Source organism: Bactrocera oleae, chromosome 2 (assembly GCF_042242935.1).
Source record: "Bactrocera oleae isolate idBacOlea1 chromosome 2, idBacOlea1, whole genome shotgun sequence".
Classification (NCBI taxonomy): domain Eukaryota; kingdom Metazoa; phylum Arthropoda; class Insecta; order Diptera; family Tephritidae; genus Bactrocera; species Bactrocera oleae.
Genome location: NC_091536.1, coordinates 97,197,097 through 97,219,239, shown reverse-complemented (window position 1 = coordinate 97,219,239; position 22,143 = coordinate 97,197,097). Strand labels below are relative to the sequence as shown.

Below are 22,143 nucleotides of genomic sequence, written 5' to 3'. Positions count from 1 at the left end.
TTTCCTTGAATATAATACGAGTTTTGACCAAAAATGGATAAAATCAGCCTATACGAGTACATCCCTTAGCCCCAATATACCCAAAATACTACAATCTAGTGATACCATCGCCTCCCCCAGCATGCTAGATATACTAATTTATGTTCATCAAACTAACGTTAAGGTAAATATTTCAGATATTAAGCAAGATAAACAGCTTAAATGAATTTTAATACTATTACTTACCGCTTTGCTTGCTCCCAAACTAAAAATTTATTTATCTTTTAATTTAATTTAGCTTATTCTGAAAGTCTCTAGAATAAGTTATAAAATGTTAATGGTTTTAAGGCAAACCAACCTCATCAATTTATTTTCGGATTGTTTTAGGCGAGCTGCGCGGCTTTTTTATGGTGTATGGTCACGTCGCGAAACGAATACGACGTGTAACTTCATACATTATTTGGTGTACTTAAAAACACTCCTTGACTTGCTAGAACGTTCAACTTAAGGTTAATATTTCCAATTGGAATAATTCAAAATAGTTTTGAAAAAACTACAATCAAACGAAAAATTTCCACAGTAAAATTTTCGTGGCGCTCTTTTTGTCATACCTACATTTTACATGTGAAAATTTGTATGCATAAAGATAATTAAATACCGCTTTTCCACATTTAAATAAAAAAATACAAAATTATATTTGCAAAAAAGTGTAAAAATTTCAAATATGGAGGACGATGAGAGGGTAAAGATGAAATTTGTGTTTCATGTATGTGTTTATCTGAATTAATTCCAACTTTCTTTGCAAATCAAATCAAAGCTAAATTTAAATTTGAATGAAATATGGCGAGCTTGCCGCAAAATTCAGGCAACGATATTCCGTTATGGCTTTGACATTTGCGCGGACTTCGTGGAGCACGATCCAAACTGTACCGGCTTAATATCAAGTAAGACCGTCGTATTATTATTAGATTAATTTGTTTTCTTAATACGTTGTCCTTGTAGACTCACTCTTCACCAGCATTTTGGGCAAGTATAAAAATGTAGTAGGTCTTTCCGAATTCGAGCTGCGTGAGGTCACCGACTACTTTCGTCTGCGCGATGGCCGTGTGGCCTATAAACAATTCTGCAAAGTGGTTTGCCAAGAACGTGAGTTTGTAAAGCAAACAATTCCTTAAAACTGATTAACTTCAACTGTAATGTATTACTGTATTGCTACTGCAGCTGCGTCAACTAACAAAAAGGATTTGGCCACCGGGTTGGAATGGAACGATCCTATGCATATTAATGTTATACCAAGACCAGAAGATCGTCGTCGGTTGTGTCTGATTCTTATAAAAATTGCACAGTTTAGCAATTTGCCATTGTTTCCGTATTTCCAAGATTATGAAATAGTAAGTTTCGTTCAGAGACGATGTTCCAAAAACAGTTTTGTATGTTTCATGTCTTTGGCTTCGTGTCTTTTTGCAAATATTTAGGTCTCACAGAATGTTGGTGTGGTGACCGTCGCACATTTTTCGCGCGTTCTACATTTTCTGAAGATTCCAATCTCAGATGATGATTTTCTGCTTTTGCTCAAACGCTATATCAAAGATTCGTATACTGTAAACTATGTAGCCTTCATTAGGCATATACAAAATATTATGGATTATTTAAAGCAAAATAATCTATTAGACAACGCCATGGTGAGTTGGCTTATTTGAAGACTCCCAGTAATCAATGCATACATATATGTAAATATCTATCTCATCTTAACAGCAAATCATTAAAGATTTCCCTGGTCGTCTGGTTGACCTCGAACTCTCCGAGTTGCCAGCAATTAACGGCACTAAAATAGCATTCAAAATATTTCCCGATCTTTGCAATCACCCGAAGGAGTACAAAGATGTGTGTGATCTTATATTTTGTATACAAAACTTCGTCCACAAGCGTCGTATACGAGTAAAGGAGTTCTTGGAGTGCTTCGATCACCTGAGGACCGGCACACTAACCAAAAATCAGTTTGAGCGCGCCCTAGACAATGTTGGCGTGCGTAAGTATCTATCGCAGCGTGATATGAATATGTTGTTAACCCGCTATATAGATCCGGTCGATACAAACCGCATTATGTGGCGGTTATTTGAGGACGAAATCGATAAAGGTATTCCCTTTCTCCATTTCTCTAATTTTTATTCTCTATTTTTTGTGATCCAAACTTATCGTTACTTATAAAAAGTTTTCACCATCAAACATCTGGAGAAAACGCCTCTACTGGAAGTGCAATCGCCACCTGACTATATAAAGCATATGCCTAGGGAGGGTGCTTTAGATTGGGACCACGCCGAGGAGGTTATGCGTAATTATTGCGAGGAAGCGTTGTTGCGTATACAAATGCGCATACGGAATCGGCGCTTACATCTGCATCCGTTCTTCCGTAACTACGACAAGTACGTGCATAGTTTTTATAAACAAAATATTCAATAACATGTTTTCAACCACACCGTTCTAGGCTGAATAGCGGGCATGTCGGCTGTAATCAAGCAAATCAAGTATTTCTCACTAACGGTATTTTGCTCTCTAATAATGAGCTTAATGCATTGCTGGCACGCTACGGGAATGAATTGGGATTTAATTACACGAAATTCCTTGAGCATGCCGATCCGGCTGAGTACGCTGTACCGAAGCTGAAACCCCATCCAGAAGCACTGAAAACAGAATGCCCAGCAGTAAGCAAGAGTGTCGGCAATAACTACAGCGAGGAATACATTATCAAACTGCTGTCAAACATTAAACGACAAGCAATAACGCGTAGCATCAATATTATTGACTTTCTGCAGGATTACGATCGACATCGTGAGGGCGACATTTTGGAAATTGATTTCAAGCGCGGTTTAGACAACGCACTTATATCTCTATCAGCAGATGAATCGAACGCGATTAGCAATATGTAAACCGTTATATTTTTTCCATATCATATTTAAGATTACGATTAATTTTTCTCTGTCCTTCTTCTCGTCTGTAGCTTCCGCTCACCGAAGCGTGCTTGCTGTGTGCTTTATCGCGATTTCTGTCGAGCGCTTGACGAAATCTTTATTGAAATCGAAACCTCAATGGGCGACAAAGAGATTACCGCTGTACCCCTTATACACTTGGCCAATCTAGATTGCTTCGATTGCTTCCTCAATTTCGAAGAGCGCACACTCTGCTCGCAAGCACTCATGAAATTGGCGCGCAAGCCAGACGAAATCTCAAATTTGAAACAAGTCTTCCAGGACTTTGACCGCGAAAATTGCGGCACAATAACACGAAATCAGCTGCTTCGTGCGCTAACTGTGCGCGAAATGCACAACATTGTGAGCAGTCGTGAGCTAGATGCAGTCTACAAATGCTTTGGCCTACAACGCGGTTAGTTTAAACAAACCACCACTACGCGATATAACATCTGATCGAATTTGACGCGGACCGCCAAAAAAAACGACTTTCGGGTATATCACCTTGTTATAAGCCTCGACTGGGATGGCCTTCACTGTCATCAGCGAATGATTTCTATAGACTCACACAGTGTTCACAAGAAGGCAAATCTGGTTAATTTGATGGCTTAGCGTTGACTCTGGTTTCGTATTTGGTCAAAAAGTCAGTCACAAGCATGCTAGGATGTGGAAAATCCATGAATTTTCTGCCCACAAAATCGGTCGTTGGCGACGATTGCTTCAAGCAGACGCCTTAAAACGGCCAAGTAGTATTCCTTATTGACCTTATTGACAGTTATCAAAGAATACGATGAGCAACACCTTGGTTTTTGACCGACTTTTACGTGATTTTTCGGTTTCAACTCATTTCTGGAAGTTTTATCAGCATGTTTCAGTAATGATGCTTTTAATGAATGTAGAGTCCTCAGCTACGTTGTCAAGTATCTCTTTGCAACACCTACTTAATTGCAACATCTACTATTTGCAAAAGATTTAGGTATTTCGATACAAGAGTAGCATTGGCATGATTCATACCCAAACATTAACCAAAATGTGTTGAGTCGACTCATAAGAGATGTTAAGACCTTCTGCTATCAATTTAATGTCAATACGACGGAACAGAAGTTAATGCACGATTCACATGAGACAGGTTTTCGATGACTTCACGACCTTTACTGTATGCTTGGTGTCACTCAAATACTTGTGTTCCTAATAAAGTAGACTCCAAAACACTTCTGCAGCATTTTCAAGAATTCCGTAGCCGTGACACCATTGGCAACACAAAACTTCATTTTCCATAGTAAAAATCACTAGATAGACATTGACATATGGAGATTAAACTGTACTTCACACTAATATTAAACAAGTAAGGAAGGGCTAAGTTCGGATGTAACCGAACATTTTATACTCTCGCAAAGTCAAATGGTATACTCGTTTGAGATTTCTTTGTGGATTGACTGATATTTTCGGTAGAAGGTCAACTATAGGCACTGGGGTCCACATATTTAGTACTTAGGGGTTTGAACAGTTTTGGTTCGATTTAGACAATTTTTGGCCGCAGGGTGGCATACTTTAATTGCATTATTCACGCAAAGTTTTACCACGATATAATCATTGTTACCTGATTTGCATAGTGGAAAGTGAAAGAATCAGATGGAATTGAAAATGGTGTTACATGGGAAGTAAGCGTGATTGTAGTCCGATTTCGCCCATTTTCGCACTATGACATAGAAACATGAAAAGAACGTTATGCACCGAATTTGGTTGAAATCGGTTGAGCAGATCTCAAGATATGGGTTTTCACCTAAAAGTGGGCTGTGCCACGCCCACTGACTAATTTTGAACGCGGTTCCTATAAAGCCAATTTATACCATCTCAGAGATAAAATTTAATGTCTCTGGCGTGTTTAGTGCTTGATTTATCGCGCTTTTAGTAGTTTTTAACAGTACCGTTATATGGGGAGCGGGCGGAGTTGCCACCCGATTTCAACTATTTTCACACCGTCAATAGAAGTGCTAAAAACATTTGCCTCTAGTGAATTTTGTTATTATAGCATTAGCGGTTTAGGAGATATGCATATTAAACCTATTAGAGGCGGGACCACGCCCACTTTTTAAAAAAAAGTTTTAACTGCAGATGCCCCTCCGTAATGTGATCCTGTGTACCAAATAACAGTCTTGTATCTTATTGCGGAGCTTAGTTATGGCAAGTTATTTGTTTTTGATTAATGGCGTTTTGTGGGCGTGGCAGTGGTCCGATTACGCCCATCTGCAATACCAACCGTCTCACAGTACCAAGAAACATGTCTACCAAGTTTCATAAAGATATCTCAATTTTTACTCAAGTTAGAGCTTGCACGGACGGACGGACGGACAGACAGTCACCCGGATTTCAACTCGTCTCTTCATCCTGATCATTTATATATACATAACCCTATATCTAACTCGATTAGTTTTAGGTGATACAAACAACCGTTAGGTGAACAAAACTATTATACTCTGTAGCAACAGGTTGCGAGAGTATAAAAAGGTTGCACCAATCGAGACCAGTTCGAGTCAAATTTGATCATATGGTATTCTCATTTTGATTATGATTATATATAAAAATATTTACTTGTATGAATACCCCTATCGTTTGCTATTAGGTCTACGCTTGGAATTCAAATACCGCGAATTCCTAAATATGCTGGACATTCTATTTCAAACGGGGCAGGTGAAGCGCAACTATTAGGAAATTGGATATAAAGCAGAAAATGTGAAAGCCGTAGATGTGTGTGTGTGTCCCCAGTCTCATGTGGTAATTATGTGCGCTTAGCCGAATGTTTATCCACTCTAAGAAAATAAATGTTTTAAGATATCCACTTGCGCAGATGTTTCAGTTAAAACAAGGAAAAACATTACCTTCGACTGCACCGAAGCTACTTGTATAATACTCTTCACAGGTGTATTTTATAGAATAAAAAAGCATAAAAAGATATTTTACTTCATTTGATAGGTCAGTTTATATGGCAGCTATGTACATATATGCACAATTTATTCGAAGTTTATAGGGCTGCCTTGGGCAACGATCTATGCAAATTTCGTAAAGATAACTTGTCACATAAAAAGTTTTCTATACAAGGACTTGATTTTGATCGATAAATTTATATGGCAGCGCTCCAAGATAGGAGCTTCCGACAAATTATTCTGAGCAAAGGCTGCAAAAAATTTCAGATCCATATGTCAAAAGCTGTCTATGTAACTAATATATAAAGATACTATATAACTGACAAACGGGCACGGCTACTAGACCCAGCGTCACGCTGATCATTTAAATATTCATATACTTTATAGGGTATCTTGACGTATAATTCTGGGTGTTACAAACATCGTGGCAGACTTAATATACCTGTTCAGGGTATAAAAATGGGTTTGATCTTTATATATTATTCCAAGAAATGAAACTCGTCAATTAGTTGTTTTGTACATTGATTTTTTTTTTATAATAATATATATTTATTCAAGATTTAATTTTTGTTGCAATTAGTTCTTTGCCGTTCCTGTTTTATAATTAACTTGTATTTGTTGTATTGGTTTGTTGTTTTTTTTTTTCTGAATGAATAAGATAGAGTACATACATATAGATCTATGAATAAACATTACCGTTACAATGTCAGCAATTTAACAAGTCAGGTAATAACTATTTAAATTCAGTTAGTACTCGTATGCCCGCTCAACACAAACACACATCTTTTACTCGCGCATTGTATTAAAATTGTTTTACATTTAGTACAGTAAAATAATATTTTCTTCTTATTATCAAGCAACTTTCCTTCCAAAGTCAGCAAATTGACCACCCTTTACACACGTTGCAATAGTGGAAAGTATGTAAGAGCATTGTGCATTAGATATTAAATGACGGTTAACGTCACTGTGAACCCATTCGATTCGTCAATCCTGTATTAACCCACCTGAAATCGGTCCGAATTCTGTTACGGGCACTTTAGAAAAAAAAATTCCATATTTAATGTTAGATACAATACATATATTAGGTCAAGTAAAAAAGTTCGTTCCGATTTAAGTCAAATATGCGCCGTTTTGTTCGTAAACTTGTTGCCAACGAGATGCCAAGTTCATATGCCCCTCTCGTAGAAGGCTGCGTCCCTATTGGCAAAAAAACTCGGAGAGCCAATGCAAATGGTTCCAAACGGTTTTCTGGCTTATCTTTAGTTCCAATTACTTGTAACTTAGTGCTCACGTGACGGTCTGTTTCCACTATTTCCATGATTTTATCGCAATTTTCGACGACAGGCCTCCAGACGCGTGGTGCATCTTTGACATCGAAATTACCGGAACGGAACCTAGCAAACAACGTTTGTTTACAGTATCGGGCCCATAAACTATTTTCTCTTTGCTGGTGTCCATCTTTGACGAGCGCTCACAACGTTCTGAGTCAATCAATCGAAAAACTGTCAAAAGACAAACTTTTAGCGCGAATAAACACGTTTTCAGCGACACGTAACACTAGTACTATGGACAATAACGCCATCTCTTAGATAAAAACCGAACGAACTTTTTACTTGACCTAATATTATGGTACATATACATACATATGCATATACATACTACGCACACATCCATACCATAGTCTATTTGCAGTGATTTAAAGGAAGAAAGTTCCATCAGGTTATTTAATTTATCTTACGTAATTGCAAAGTTATCATTAAAACTATTTTTTGCCGCATATACAATATTTGTTAATATTAGTTGCCGCCGCCCAAAAGTGATCTGAATTACATTCACTTCTGTTTTGTTTTTTCTTAGATCTTTATTAAAATATATAAATTCTTTTATGATGTTACTTCTGCGTTATATTGTATATATACATATATATATACTATGAGAATAAATATATATATATGTATTGAATTGTATGGATCTGTATGTAACTGTTGTAACTGTACATACATAATTTGTCTTTAGTTGAATTCTGTTTCGAATATTTTGGTGGATTCGTTTTTATTGTGTTTTGCAATGGATGCTGATTTATTTTGTTGTGTTAGTCGATGATACACCCTCTCTCACCATACTCTCTTCTGACATTTTATAGTACTCATAATTTAAGCATAACTTGATAAGTTTATTTTGTTTGTTTGCCATTCTTTCTGTTATACGCTTATTTTTAGACATTAGTAGTAAGTATAGATAAGTATAAAAAATAGTACATAACGCACGTTATGTATACTAGCAAAAAGATAAACGCTACCAAACGACAATATGACAGCTTTATTACGAATTGAGCGACAATTTGATGTAAATGAAATTTGCACACAAACATCTCATACACGCACATACATATTGCATGTATACACGTGTATTGAGGCGTATTGTGGACAGGATGCGGGTAAGGAAAGTAGCATTTTCAAATGGGGCTGAGTTGATAATTACAAATTGCTAACTGATAACATACCACAACTACTACTTAGAGCATAAAAATTACCATTTTAAAGTAAGTAAGTATATTAGGTAACATAAGATTAAGTGTAATATATATGATCTAAAACTACTGCAAAGTACTGCTAATAAACTATTGATTGCTGAATTGTTGATAAGTTGACACTGCAATGAATGCAACGCTGAACTAAGACTTTTTTGCTTGCACTTCTGGATAAAAAAGTAAGGCCGGTGTATTTTTCATTTGTTGTTCTTCGGACACACATACGAACTTAAATTGATTGTTTTAACCGTGCCGATAACAATGAGAATTTTTTCATATGATTGATGATAAACTTTTTGGAATGGGGTGTTGTTGTCACCACTGCTTCTCTGAGTATATTTCTGTAGTAGTGTTTATTTCAGGTGGCAAATTTCTCGTTTGTGTGTGCATGCGACGTGTTAAATATAACACTGTAAAAGATATAAGGTAAAGATTTATTACATTTCAGTGAAACATTTATTGTATGCTTAAGGGGTATGGCTACTGCAGAATTTAAAAAAAAAATATTTTTTTCGCTTAAACTATGCTTTATAATTATAAAAATTAGTTTCAAGTTGATTTGTAGTGAGGTAAATTCTTTCAAACGACTTTAAGCGTATATAGTCAGCCCAACCTCGGCTCAGCTATAGAATATTCGAGTGCGCGCTCAAAACTACTTTTTTTCAATTGGCGAGACAAATAACTTTGACAATTTCTGTCCGATCAACTTAATTTTTAAACTTATCTTTAGAATTGGATTTTGCATAGCAGTGTACGTGGGGAAATTTCGATTGATTCAAACTTTTTTTATTGCCAAATTATTACGAAATTGTTGACTAAAAATTTAAGTTTTCTGTTCAAATGCCTGTAATTTTTTAAGGAATCAATATTTTATTTAAAATTTCACTACGTACTTCTATGGGTATTTTCATGTAGATTAACGACCCGAAGAAAATAATGTTTCAAGAGCTTGATAAGTGTTTTATAAGTTTTGTGAATAAACAATTATATCACGAAAAAATAATTAATCTTCACATGTTTTTATACCCGCTATAGTGGCCAATAAACAGTACCCCCTTAAATAAGTAGTTATTTTTCATATTATATATATTATATTTTCAATTAAAATTAAATCAATATTTGCAATATGCGCCCGTTAATTTTTAACAATGCTAGTTATGATTTGAGTATTTTTGTCGTGTATATTTAAAATCTAACCAGCCGTTAGTTTCTAGAAGCATTTGTTATTATTTCAAAATATTTTTACTTACCAGAAGAAATCATATAATTCGTTTATATAGTTAATTTCCAAGCGATCAGTAAAAACTTAATCAAAGAATTAAGTTCATGTAGTGTGTGATTTTTGTGTATACCAGCGCTTGTTTATTATTATCAACTTATTGCAACAAATATGATTAGTAGGGTTGGTGTCTGGGTTGGCGTCCCGTCCCTCTTTGCTTTCCCGAAGGATAACCGCCGGCACCTAATAAGGAATACAAGTATAGAATACGAACATGAATATATGTGCAAATGCGTTTTTGCCGTGAGGCGGCAACGGGATCCCAAATATTTATACAATTCAACATGCGCTACAGGGTAGAAACGAGGGTTAAGGGAACTTAGCCAAAGTTTTGAACTACAGAAAACAACTAACTTAACAAAAGCTATTTTTATAGTCTAATAAATACGTCTTTGTGTTGTGTTATATAGATTAATTTGCACCAGTTCCGGTTAAGAAGAGAAATCGCATAGAATGTAATACACAAATTTTGAGTGCTCGCTTGTTTCCCGGAAATGATGCAATGATGACAAGTGTTCACAGGATAAAATGAGGTTGAGTTTCTTAACCATACATATACATATATAAAACAAAAATATGTATAATAAAATAATTTATTAAAGCCAAATGTTTTAGAAATGTTCGTTTTTTTTTATCTTGAAAATATGAAAAGGGAAAATCCGATAGTCAACGAATTTAACCGTATTTGCCATAAACAATTTCATTTAGATTTTCAATTAACAAATTTTGGTACAGAATTTTGTTGGTATGGTAGACAAGCAAAAAAAAAAACAAAATTAATCTTGGAAATAGTTAACAATTGTTGCTGTTTATTTTTGTTTTTAATACCTTTTGGACCGCCGCGTGGACCACCGGCACCTCGGCCACCGCCGCCGCTACCGCCACCGTAGCCGCCATCATAACCACCTCCGTAGCCGTAATCTTTATAGTTATTTCATTTGATATTTGGTTTCAGAAAATTGTGGTTTGAACATGCATTGATTCAAATAATATGCGTTTTATGCATGATGCAGTGCGTAAACATTTTCATTGTATAGTTGTTGGCCCGTGGTTTGAAATTTTATTTTCAATTTGTGTTTGAGACAAAAAGAATATTCAATTATTTAATATTTAATATTTAATATACTAATTATGTGAGCATTTAATGTTCAAAAATCTAGAGTATCTCAAAATGATACCTTATTAAAGATACACATATATTAAAAGTGTTTCTGCATTTAGTCGTAATGATATTGCTATATAACGTACTCAATTATAACGGTAATATTCAAAATCTCTGAAAATGGTACCAAAATATGCTTAATGACGAACAAATGTTCTATGTATTATTATCTTTAAACCAGTTAATATTTTAAGATCAAATTGAACTTTCTGTCGGGCTGTGGTGTTTGGCGCGAGTAAAGTTATTGCGACTCTCATTTGGATCGAGACATATGTATATCAATTTGCAATTTGCTTTCTGAACTTTTGAAACGGAACTTACCTACCACCCAAAGTTGAAAATATCCCACCCAAACGCCAACGCCAACGCCAAAGTTGTAGGCAAGAAGAAAAGCGAGTGATAGATGAAGTTTTATTTGTGACTCAAGGTGAAGAGTTATCCATAACAGCGATTATCTAGACGAAGAACCACAACTTTTACAGAAAACACTCTATTATAGAAGTAAGAAAAGCGGTGGTTTTTAGTTTTCTTTCTTTTATTTGCTCTTCGTTTTGGATTATAATGTTGCGAGTTAATATAATTATGTATGTAGATATATAATAGATTATTTATATACGCCTACAATTGTTTTTGAATTGAATAATGTTGTTGTTTTTTAAACGTTCTGCAAATTGGCTGATACCGACAATAAGAATAAAATGTCCATTTATACTCTTTGTGACTTTTATATAACTTTCGTTTGATAACGTCAATATACATATTTATCTTTTTTTCGGTTTGGCTGTTTTAGAATGTTTTTAAAGGATTTCAAGTTTTTAAAGAGAATTTTGTTAGGATTTCTTTCCTTCATCTGCACAAAACGGCTCTAAACAAAAAAAATTTTCCACAATCTTAGTTATTTTTAAAAAATTTACAATTTGCTTTCAAATACTTTCAAACCCGAACCCTTTAAATTGCAGCAATTATCATCAAACCTTTTGTAAGCGACACCAATTCCGCCAATAATTTTACGCTTGATTCAACATTTTCATTTAGTTAGTAAAAAAAAAAATGTAATGCGTCGTCGCATAATTGTTTACATGTTTCAAAATGCTGCTTCTTTACAAGTGTCTAATATTCAAATATGCATTAACATATATTATGTATATCCTTTTTTAATATAAGGTACCTCATTTTCACACACAGTATTTTCATTGCAAAACTTTTATGCTAGCATATTTTATATACGAAAGCGCACTTCGGTGAATGCCAATGGCAAAAATCATTATTTGAGAGTGAAAATCTATCAAGCAGTTAAATCACTTTTGAAACTTTGCCCAATAATTTTGTCTAGCAAATAACAAGCATTGGCAAATGTTGCCAAAAGAGTGTAGTTATTGGTTGTTATTAAATATTAAATTTTTTGCCATTTAACACCGAAACGATTTTCGTCTAATTCAATATATCTGCTTTGCTTGCTTTTCTGTGTTTTGAATGTCTCACCTCACCAAAAACACTTTTTAAACTTCAATAATTCACTTCATCACTCGCTTTCATCTTCTTCGTCGTCGTCGTCGGCGTTTCAATTTATTTATTTTTTTTCTTTTTGGAAGTAATATTAGAAATTCATACATATGGAACTCATGGGACGTTCAAATATAGTTTATAATTTTGAATTAGTTTTTAAGATATTTATGATTTAAATTATTACTAGTGTAAAATTTTACAGAGAAAAACAAAAACGCAAACGCAAATTTTATGTTATATAATTTTCTTTCTAAGTATTGAAATTGTTTTCAAAAAATATGTGAATAACTATGAAGTGTAAAACTAATTCCATACTCGACGTTAAACTAATGCAAAACGTGCCAGATTTTCCATTATTAAATATTAATTATAGTTAAATTTTATATTATAAGAAAAAAATGTATGTATGTTCTAACTTTGTTTACAATTAATTATTAATATGTGAATTAAGAAACCAAAACAAAAAACCTGGTAGAGTGCTTGATTGTAGTTATAGTTACTTATTACGGAGACTAAATATTTTTCGATAGAATATTATTGTGTTTTCATTAAAAAACGAATAGAAAATCAAATGTATATGTACTGAAAATTTAAAAAATTAGAAACATAATAAAAAAAAAAAATTAAAAAAGATAAATATTCTTAGTTATCCAAGTGTTAGTTAAGGTTCACAAATTCACATTAACGTTTAAGAGCTGATTTAAAGAAAAAAAAAACTAAAATATAAAATTTCAAGTCTTATATAACACTCTACAATAGTAACCGCAACTCTTCAACATCAAAACTTTTAGTCATTGGCAGCAAGATAACAAGAAATAGAAAGTGAACTTTAGCTTATTTATGAAACAATATTACAATTTGTTTACTGCTGCCAACGTTAGCCGTCGAAAAATGTCCTGCCGTCATTCAAAGATGAAATTGTGGTCGCCATTACTAAATACTTGCTTTTCATCACGTGGTGAAATTTTTGAAATATGTGTGTACATGGTAATTGAAGCGAGCGGCAAACGGTATCAAGTTAGTTTGTTGTTTCAGTAGCAGTATTCGGTAATCGGTATTTGGTATAAGGTATATATCTTATAGGTTTGTGGTGTGAGGCGAAACATCAGAAAATTCGGTATTACAAAGTTATTTCATATACTATCTTTTAATTAGATTGTTTCACAAATATATATTTAGGTATGAAATATATATATATTAAGATTTCGTTCAACACATTTAGTAAGTGCTACAAAAAATTTAATGTAATATAGTTAAAAAATATAAATCAAATAATAATTACAAATAATTAATAACTTTAAAACCAAGACAGACACTAAAGGTTGAAGTAATTTTTTTTCGAAGATGTGTTATTTACTTGTTTCAAATATTTATTGGTTTTCTTAAATTGTTTTTAACCTTTTTTTTTTTTTTTTTTTTAAACTTGCACACTTCAACTTTTAGTGCTGCCTTTTCTCTACTAATTTGATTAATTACATTTAGTCAAATATATATTTTAAATAAAATAGGCGGATATATAAATTACATAGGTAAGAAGTTATATTTTTTTTTGGCTCGTGTATTTGCACAAGTTTTTAACACTGAGAAACATGCAAATGTTTACGTTTTTTTTATAGATCTGTTTAAGTGAGTATAGCACAAACAAAATTAATTTTAATTTAGAGAATAATGTAAAATATTATATATCTTAAGAATTGAAACATTTAAAACGGCATGGTTCAAAATCAAAATAAATCACAAATTTATGGTATTTTGCGTGCATACAAAGTTTTAAATCCGTAACAGGACTTAATTTGAACGCAAAAAAACCATGTCTGCGCTTCATTATTTGCTTTTGACACCACGACATACTAAATTTGCAAATTGAAAGTCGTGCATAACAGCAATTCCTTTGCAAAATGAAATTGAAAATATTTTTTACAAATTTTTAAGGGTATCCTAATTAAATGCAATTGCTTAGTGGTATATATTTTGTCAAATGTTGAAAAAGAAAAAATATCCAACTGCTTTGTTTGGTTGGTGGACTTGCATAAGTATTATCAATTCAAATAAAAGTTACGCTATGGCATTTGTCTATAGTTGTTCACAAACAATATTCATTTTTAAAACATTTACTTTAAAATTGACGAAGTGTGTGTATTATTAAGTTTTTATCTTTTAATATAATTTGCTCTAATTTTTCCTTCAAAATTGTTTCTCACAAAACACAATAAATTGTAACAACTTGTAATTGTATTCTAACGCCGCCGTTGCGCATTCAAATAAAACAGAACCTGGAGCTAGAGTTGGACGATTTATCAGACAACGGTTTCGTTATGAACCTCGCATGCTAAATTTCAACAATGGTAGTTAAACAGAATTGTCCATGTAAGTTAGTTAGAGCTCTGTATAGGTTAACGTTTACGGTTATGTTTTGAAAACTATGTCAAATTTACTATTATGACGTCTGAAATCTGATTTTTGTTCTGAAATGTCAAAAGTTCCGTTGGTATAGCAAATAAAAGAAATACTACTAGATGTGAGTAGTCATTGCGATGTGTGTATGCATTTATCATCATTAATTGCGGCCTTGTATATCTGTATACTACAGAACAGATCTATCTCCCCACAAACATCCCGGTGAGATCAGGAGAATGTATTGTTTAAATTTTTTTTTTTCTTAACATTTTCGATATTCAATATTATGATTATAAATGTATGTATCTGGAGAATAAAGCGCCAGCAGATATGCATACACTCAATCATCTATCCAGCCGATCGATATGCATACTCGTATGTAAGGATTGTTGTTGCAACCATTTTCCTCTCATATTTCATATCTTTTACGGCTTAAAACGCCTACGCTGTGGATTTTTTCATTTATTTATTTGCATTCATGCAAACAGTCCATATAATACCATATAGAACAGTATGCTTGTAAAGGTATACATATATATATATATATTATATAACAATTATATGTATGTAGCATTTATACATATTATATATTCAATAAAAATATATTCACTTATATGTATTTTAGGTATAGTTGCATACGAAAATATATGCGTCTAAAAATATATTCATCACTATCGACTGGCATGTAGCGCCCTGTTGTATATGAGGCTCACATACATATCACAGCCTCCACATGCCAAAGGACAATAATTTTTTAAAATAATAACATATAAACTAAGAACAAAGAAAGGGTAAATTTTCTTTTTTTCTTCGCTCTGAGTTTGACTTAAAAGTCGAAAGAAAATCATGAGTTTTTTTTATTTCTTTTCTGTATGTTGTTGTTGTTTAAGTAAGCAGCCATTTAAAGCGCAATAGTAATTATAATCTCAACACCGATCGTAGACCATATTACCAAGTAAAATATATTTGTCTTGTTATATATATTTGCGCGCTCAACTCAACTGAATGGCTAATACATGAGAGAAGAGAAACTTGTGAAAAATTATTGTCAAGTTGTCCACATTATGCCTTATTCGAAGGGAAAAGATAATAGTTAGCAAAAAGCCTTCTCATAAGAAACTACATTAAAAGTATAATTCATTTGCGAATAAGACTACAAGAAGAATATTTTCACTTTCATGCTGTTTTGCTAAAGCGATCAACTGACACTGAATTTGCGATCTTTTTGGCACATTTAGGTGACAGTTCTCTTATCTTGTGTAGCTAATAAGGCAATTGGAGGTATTTATTTGCTTGTTAAGCAGTGAATATTTTTCATTTACTTTGGTCTTTCTTACTCATAAATTCTCATAGCGACTAACAACAATGTGTCCAATCTAATAACACGTAGTTACTAAGCTTGTTTCATTCTTATATAGGCAAATACAAAGTATTTAGTGTTTCATACGCATATGTAATATACACGAATTTGAAGCAATTTATTTGTTTGTTTGTTTCTTTGTTAAATACACTCTTCGTCAGTTTTATTCACTTCCTTTACATGTTAATTAGGTGCAAGTACACAAAATGGTTCACTGATATTAAAAGCGCAGCCAGTACATTGCTGTAAACGTGTCGTTCTTCTTCGTATTAACTATTTTTTTTTCTTTTTCAAATTTAAAAGTAATAATTATTAACAATAAAAGTTTTGCATAATAGTTTTTACTCTACAAAAATATTTGATAAATAAAGATGAAAGCAAATACCAAATAGTTATTTAAATTTTCCATCTTAATTCAATGGTTTTTTTTTTTTTTTGAAGAAAACTATATTAAATTATAATTACGTTTTTGTTTTTGTTTCTCATTTTCGTAATTGAAAGTAAAATTTTACGAATCTAGTTTCAGGGTATTTGAAAAAATTGTATGTTGTGTATAGTGTATCATGCGCTGAGTAATAAGCTGGTGCATCTCGACTTAAGTCTTACAGATTGAAATTACACCAAACAATAGATATACATTTAACTGCATATCATTTATCATTTCATTACTCAAGCAACAATGAAATAGATTTGTATATAATTTTTGTTCTTATTTAAATTGTTGGTAGTTATTACTGTTTTTATGGTGATAACCGGTAGGATTATTATAACTATAATTTGAGTTTGATTGTAAATTGCTATGTGTTTGGTATTTACCGTATCCATAGTCATAGCCATTATAATAGCCCCCGCTGTAATAGTCTCCATAGCCTGGATCATAACCACCTGCATAACCGCCATATGGAGCATAGCCGCCTTGACCTGGCCATTGTGGATACCCTAAAATAAAATGTATTTTTAATTATGCAAATTATTACGGCTTTAGAAATAGTAATGCTTTTACTACACATTCATGTTAGTGATGTGTATGAATTAATTATGCAATAATGCATCAAAAGCAAAAGCTAAACGTTTTATTTAATATGCTCATTAACTTACCACCACGTCCGAAACCTCCACGTCCGCCACGAATGCCACCACGGGCTCCACGCATAGCCATCATTTGGTTTTCTGGCTTCGGTGTTGCACGTTTAACATCAACTTCCTTGCCGGATATTTTTTGTTTAGGTGTTTTCAGCAACTCATTTACCACTTGTTCAGAATCAAATGTAATGAAACAGAATCCCTTACGCTGTGACTTTTGCTTATCAAATGGCAACTCAACATCGACAATCTAAAAAGAAAATAATAAATTAGAATATAATTCGAATAGTATGTTAAATGCTTCTTACATTGCCAAATTGGCTGAAATATGTTTTGATCTCATCGTCACTAATTTCATTTGTAAGACCACCGACAAAAATTTTTCCATGACGTGCCTTGGCCTTCTTGGGGTCGACTTTCTTGTTGTTAATAATGTGTTCACCAGCGGCGTGAACCTTGTCAATAGCTTCAGTGCTAGTGAAAACAATAAAAGCGAAGCCACGTGAACGGCCTGTCTGTGGGTCTGTTTTTACATTTATGCTTTCAATTTCTCCATATTTGCCAAAATGTTCGCGCAACTCCTCTATAAAATGACATATGACATAAAAACATTGCTCAACCATAATTCTTCGAAAATTTCATTTACTTACTCTCAGAAGTCTCCCAACTCAGACCGCCAACAAACAGTTTTCTGTAATGACGAGAAAGAAGTAATTAGTACATATTACACTTATATAGTCCAGGGAAATGTGTTGCACTCGGACTTCGAAAAAATGTTTACCATTAAAAATTTGGAAAATAAGTTTTTAAATTGATTGGTTTAAAATAATAGTAGATACTTAGTACTCTATTTATTTTTTATATTCGGAACACTTCAAATAACAACAAACTCACCAAATATCTGCGAGTAGAGGGCAGAGAGCCATTAAAAGGTGTCAAAATTAATTATTTAAAAACGAATGGTGTTCGAAAGATACGAAATACAAAAGTTCTCTTTCCATTTTGCATCTATTACATTATTACACGTTTAACGATCAACAGAACTTGAAATCAAATATTTATGCAAAAGACCAAAACTGCAACACTGAATATTATAACCGAATCGACCTTTTGAAACCAGCAAAGACAACCGATATTTGAATGATACGTCTAGCGCGATTATGCGTTGTAATATAATTCTACTAATTTCAAGGTTAATAGCTAATGTTCGTTTGGATATTTTAAGTTAATAATTACAAATATTGATAAAATATTATAAAGCAAGTAACGAAATTTCAATTTAAAATTTCAACTTCAGATAGAATAGAAAACACTTAAAAAAAAAAAGCACTTCAAAAATATTAACAGTACATCATGGTTATCCAATTTTCTCAAGTTAAAGTTAATTTTGTGTATCTTGTATAATTTTCTTCTATTTTGTTTTTCATAGATAAATACCATCGACAAGTTTCTCGTGAATGGTGTCTCAACGCCATGTTTGATGTGAGGGATCCAGTGACCAGTTAACGATGTTAGCTGCTGGGCAATGCAATTCGATGTCGTCTTAGGCATTTGGTGTCCATCATACTTGAAGGACTCACTTTCTATTGCGCGTATAAATATATCAAAGTATTGTACAATTCCATTTAAAATCACCATCATTGACCCTTTTAGTGATCACATGCTGAAGCCGTTGCTAAGCTACCTGCTGGTACTGTTATTAATGAAGTGATAGTGAGTTGTAGTTGATCTGCGGAGATTTCCATAAGCGTAGCTACAATTGGCTTGTTTATGCTCATCACTCATTACCTGCCGGAGAGGAACAAGATTAGTTCGCTCAAACACAACAGGAAAGCAATGATGGAAAATAGGGTATTGTTATCCTATTGCAACATTTTACATGCTCTTTACGTTTAGAATATATATATTTATATATATTTGCATATGTTAACGGCATCCGTGACACGTGAAATCAGTCAAAAGTAGTTTAATATTTTTAGTCCATTAGTTATTGCTCTTAGAGTATTACATATTTTATTTTTGAAATTATCCGATCCTTTTCAATTCACATTTAAATGTACCGTTCAATTTATTGAATTACACATTAACCTTTAGAATAGAACTTTTTTACCGATATATTCAAGCTCTTACATTTACATTTATAAATTATCTTAACCAACATGCAATTAATTGCTTGACTTTCGCCCAAAAACTCGATTAGCTCTGGCGGCACTTGATTGGATTCTGGCAAATACTCTCTTAAAATAATTAATTTATTATAAACATTTTAAGAATTACGTGACACTCATTCGCATAAGAGAAGAAAACAAATATTTGTAATAATTTTAGAAATAATTTTTATTTGTTTCTGTTTCTTGACCATTTTGTACAATCTCATTAAAATTTATTTATTTAAAACATAGAAATCTTTTCAAATACTTATGTTAGCCAACTACTTTCCTAAATTTTGAGATATAAAAATTTCATATTCGGAATATAAATACATAAGAATCATTAAAAACTTATAGAATAAATTAATAATATTTCGAAGACAAAAATCTTACAGCGTGAAAAACTTTGCTTACATACAATCAATTATATATCTCTAATCAAACTTTGCCAGATATCCAACCACTTTATTTTCTAGTGATAGGGAAAAATTTTACTTTTGCAATATTGAGCAAATTTTAAAAATAAACCGAGTAAATCGAGCAGCAATACGAATCTATTTCACTTTGAGCACATAAACCAAATAAACCATTTCGCTATAATTAAGAGTATACAAGTATATTACAATATAAATCCACCAAGCAGATAGATTCACCCCTAAACTTCATTCTATTGATTTATAACTGCGATAATATTCAATCATGTATCCAAAATTACAATCTGAATAAGCAACAATTAACAAAAAATTACGTCTGAGGCGAATTAAGTAGCGCATACTTGTGTGTGTCTAAATGTAGTCCGAAAAGCCAGAGAAAATTGGAACAGTTTAATAAGAAATTGATTCCAAAATACCTATATTTCATCTTAGATTTAAATTTTAACTAAAATTTTTGCATAAAACATATTTCCCCCTTTATTTAGAGGAACAGGAAGGGTATGGTGTTGATTTTTAAAAATATGTTTAGTGTAATCAATACTTTTGTCTACTATCACCAACCAAACCCATCAAAGTAGTATAAAAGAAAAACAAATTTGTCATTTTACCTAATTTCGACAATATAAAAAGAAAATCAATGTATTTTATTTAAAAGCGTTCAAAAGCTAGAAAGTGCAATATATCGACAATAACAATTTAGGAGCCACTTGCTATAGCATATAGCTCTACTCTGCCGGCATTGCCATATTCGTATTGACAAAGCGCGCCAACGCCGGCATTGCTTGTTTCTAAGAACGACGAAGAGGTAATGTGCTTTTTTTTGCTTTTGTTTTGGACCGCCATTTTTTAAAACACGTTTGGAAAATGAGAATTTTAGAATAGGTAAAAAAAATAAAAGAACAAAGCAGACTAAAAAACAAAAAAAAATTGCGGCCAATATAGCGTGCTATAGTGCACAAGTAAGCAAAAATACCACATAACCTCAGTTTTATTTTATTTTTTAATTAAATGTTAATGAAAAATGTGACTACATACAAACGATGTACTCCAAGGTGATACATGCATACATACATGAAATAGTTGTATTTAGAGTAAACTATTGGGAGTTCTTGTCAATTCTGTGAATACATCTGGAAATCATTAATACAAATATCTACAGATTTAGTTTAAAAAAAACGCCTACAAGTTCATCTCAACTAAATTAACTGTCGACATCCCAGGTAAAAACTAATTATACAGGAAAATGTACCCATAAAAGTGCTGAAGCCATAGCGAAGTACAGTCACACACACGCGCAAAAAACAGGCAACAAATGATATTCACACACACCCTCGAAAAGACTGAACAAAGAGGTAGATGATTCTAGTACGACATACAGAAAATATGGGTTCCCCCAGTTCGCCTACCCTTTTAGCCAGTCTGTCTACTTTCTTAATATCTCGTAGTATAACAAAACTTTTACGTAACACTTTGAAAAAATCACTTTCGGATACTAAAAATCAACCACTCATTTAATAGTATTTAAATAGATATTTTGTATAGAAATTAATAAGCAAATACAATTTCTTCATAAATTTACCTGTCGTCATCCCGTGCGTTTGACTGACCATCAGCGTTTCCATTTGTACCATTGGTGCCGGTACCGTTCTCATTTTCACTTGTAGTGACGTCTTTGGAGAAATCCTCACCGTTCATCTCAACATCGTTATTCTTGGAATCAGCCATTTCTAATTTTAAATAGCTATTTGGCAGGGATACACTAATATACTTTCAATATAAACTTTAAAATATTGCAATTCAGGTTGTTCAACTTTATTTTTTTTAATGATTCAACACAAATTTCTAGACTCGTGGCGAGCCGTACTGACTGCTATAATGGCCGGAAGAGACAAACTCGAAAGTATGTTATTCGTAAGCGACTTCGGCTTCGCTGAATAGCTAAATCACGTGCTGAATATCAATATATAGTTGTCCTTTTTCCTTTCTCTTTTATATACTCAAATTATAGTATCTACAATTCCTCCATCAAAGGCACGATTTCATTCAGTGATGTGTAACGTGGAAAGTTACCGCTCAATCTACGTACATAACTCGCCTATTCGTATTTGAAGATGTCAGCGTACCGTAGCTGTGCATAAACTTACTTAACTCAATAGTGCGCATATAAATATGTTGACAGTTCTCAATGTTTGTTGTGTTCTGTTATCGTGTTATCTGTAGTTTCTAGCGCATTTGCTCCGTAACCTCGGTATTCTAATGAATTTAAACATAATCTTCATATATAAAATATGATCATTGGATATGACTAGGATTAACCCCAAGTATTATACTGCTAAATAATCGATAGTTTTGTGGATCATATTTTTAATAAAC

General features: G+C 32.9%; 2 protein-coding genes across 4 annotated transcripts; one reads left to right on the top strand and one right to left on the bottom strand.

Moving 5' to 3' along the window:
- Window positions 1-559: 559 nt before the first annotated feature.
- Window positions 560-5,900, top strand: LOC106614799 (uncharacterized). 2 transcript variants are annotated; one of them, XR_011395014.1, is made up of 11 exons: window positions 560-721; window positions 797-923; window positions 982-1,125; window positions 1,201-1,370; window positions 1,455-1,661; window positions 1,735-2,116; window positions 2,192-2,402; window positions 2,465-2,902; window positions 2,978-3,360; window positions 5,569-5,720; window positions 5,778-5,900. XR_011395014.1 is itself a non-coding variant. In XM_014230707.3 (10 exons), exons 1-10 carry the CDS (start codon window positions 704-706, stop codon window positions 5,652-5,654), a joined length of 2,166 nt encoding a protein of 721 aa, XP_014086182.2. In that variant the 5' UTR covers window positions 561-703; the 3' UTR covers window positions 5,655-5,900. The 2 variants fall into 2 exon arrangements, 1 of the variants encoding a protein (XP_014086182.2); XM_014230707.3 differs by having other exon boundaries at window positions 561-721; window positions 5,569-5,900.
- A 2,121-nt stretch (window positions 5,901-8,021) lies between these two features.
- sqd (RNA-binding protein squid) lies at window positions 8,022-21,666 on the bottom strand. Of its 2 annotated transcripts, XM_014230703.3 has the most exons (8): window positions 21,350-21,666; window positions 17,837-17,877; window positions 17,495-17,769; window positions 17,202-17,436; window positions 16,920-17,042; window positions 10,507-10,599; window positions 9,650-9,861; window positions 8,022-8,809 (listed from the first exon to the last, which is right to left on the bottom strand). In XM_014230703.3, the coding sequence occupies exons 1-7, from the start codon at window positions 21,493-21,495 to the stop codon at window positions 9,794-9,796; spliced, it is 981 nt and encodes a 326-aa protein (XP_014086178.1). In that variant the 5' UTR covers window positions 21,496-21,666; the 3' UTR covers window positions 8,022-8,809; window positions 9,650-9,793. The 2 variants fall into 2 exon arrangements, with proteins under 2 accessions (XP_014086178.1, XP_014086179.1); XM_014230704.3 differs by lacking the exon at window positions 10,507-10,599 and having other exon boundaries at window positions 21,350-21,665.
- Between the last annotated feature and the right edge of the window lie 477 nt (window positions 21,667-22,143).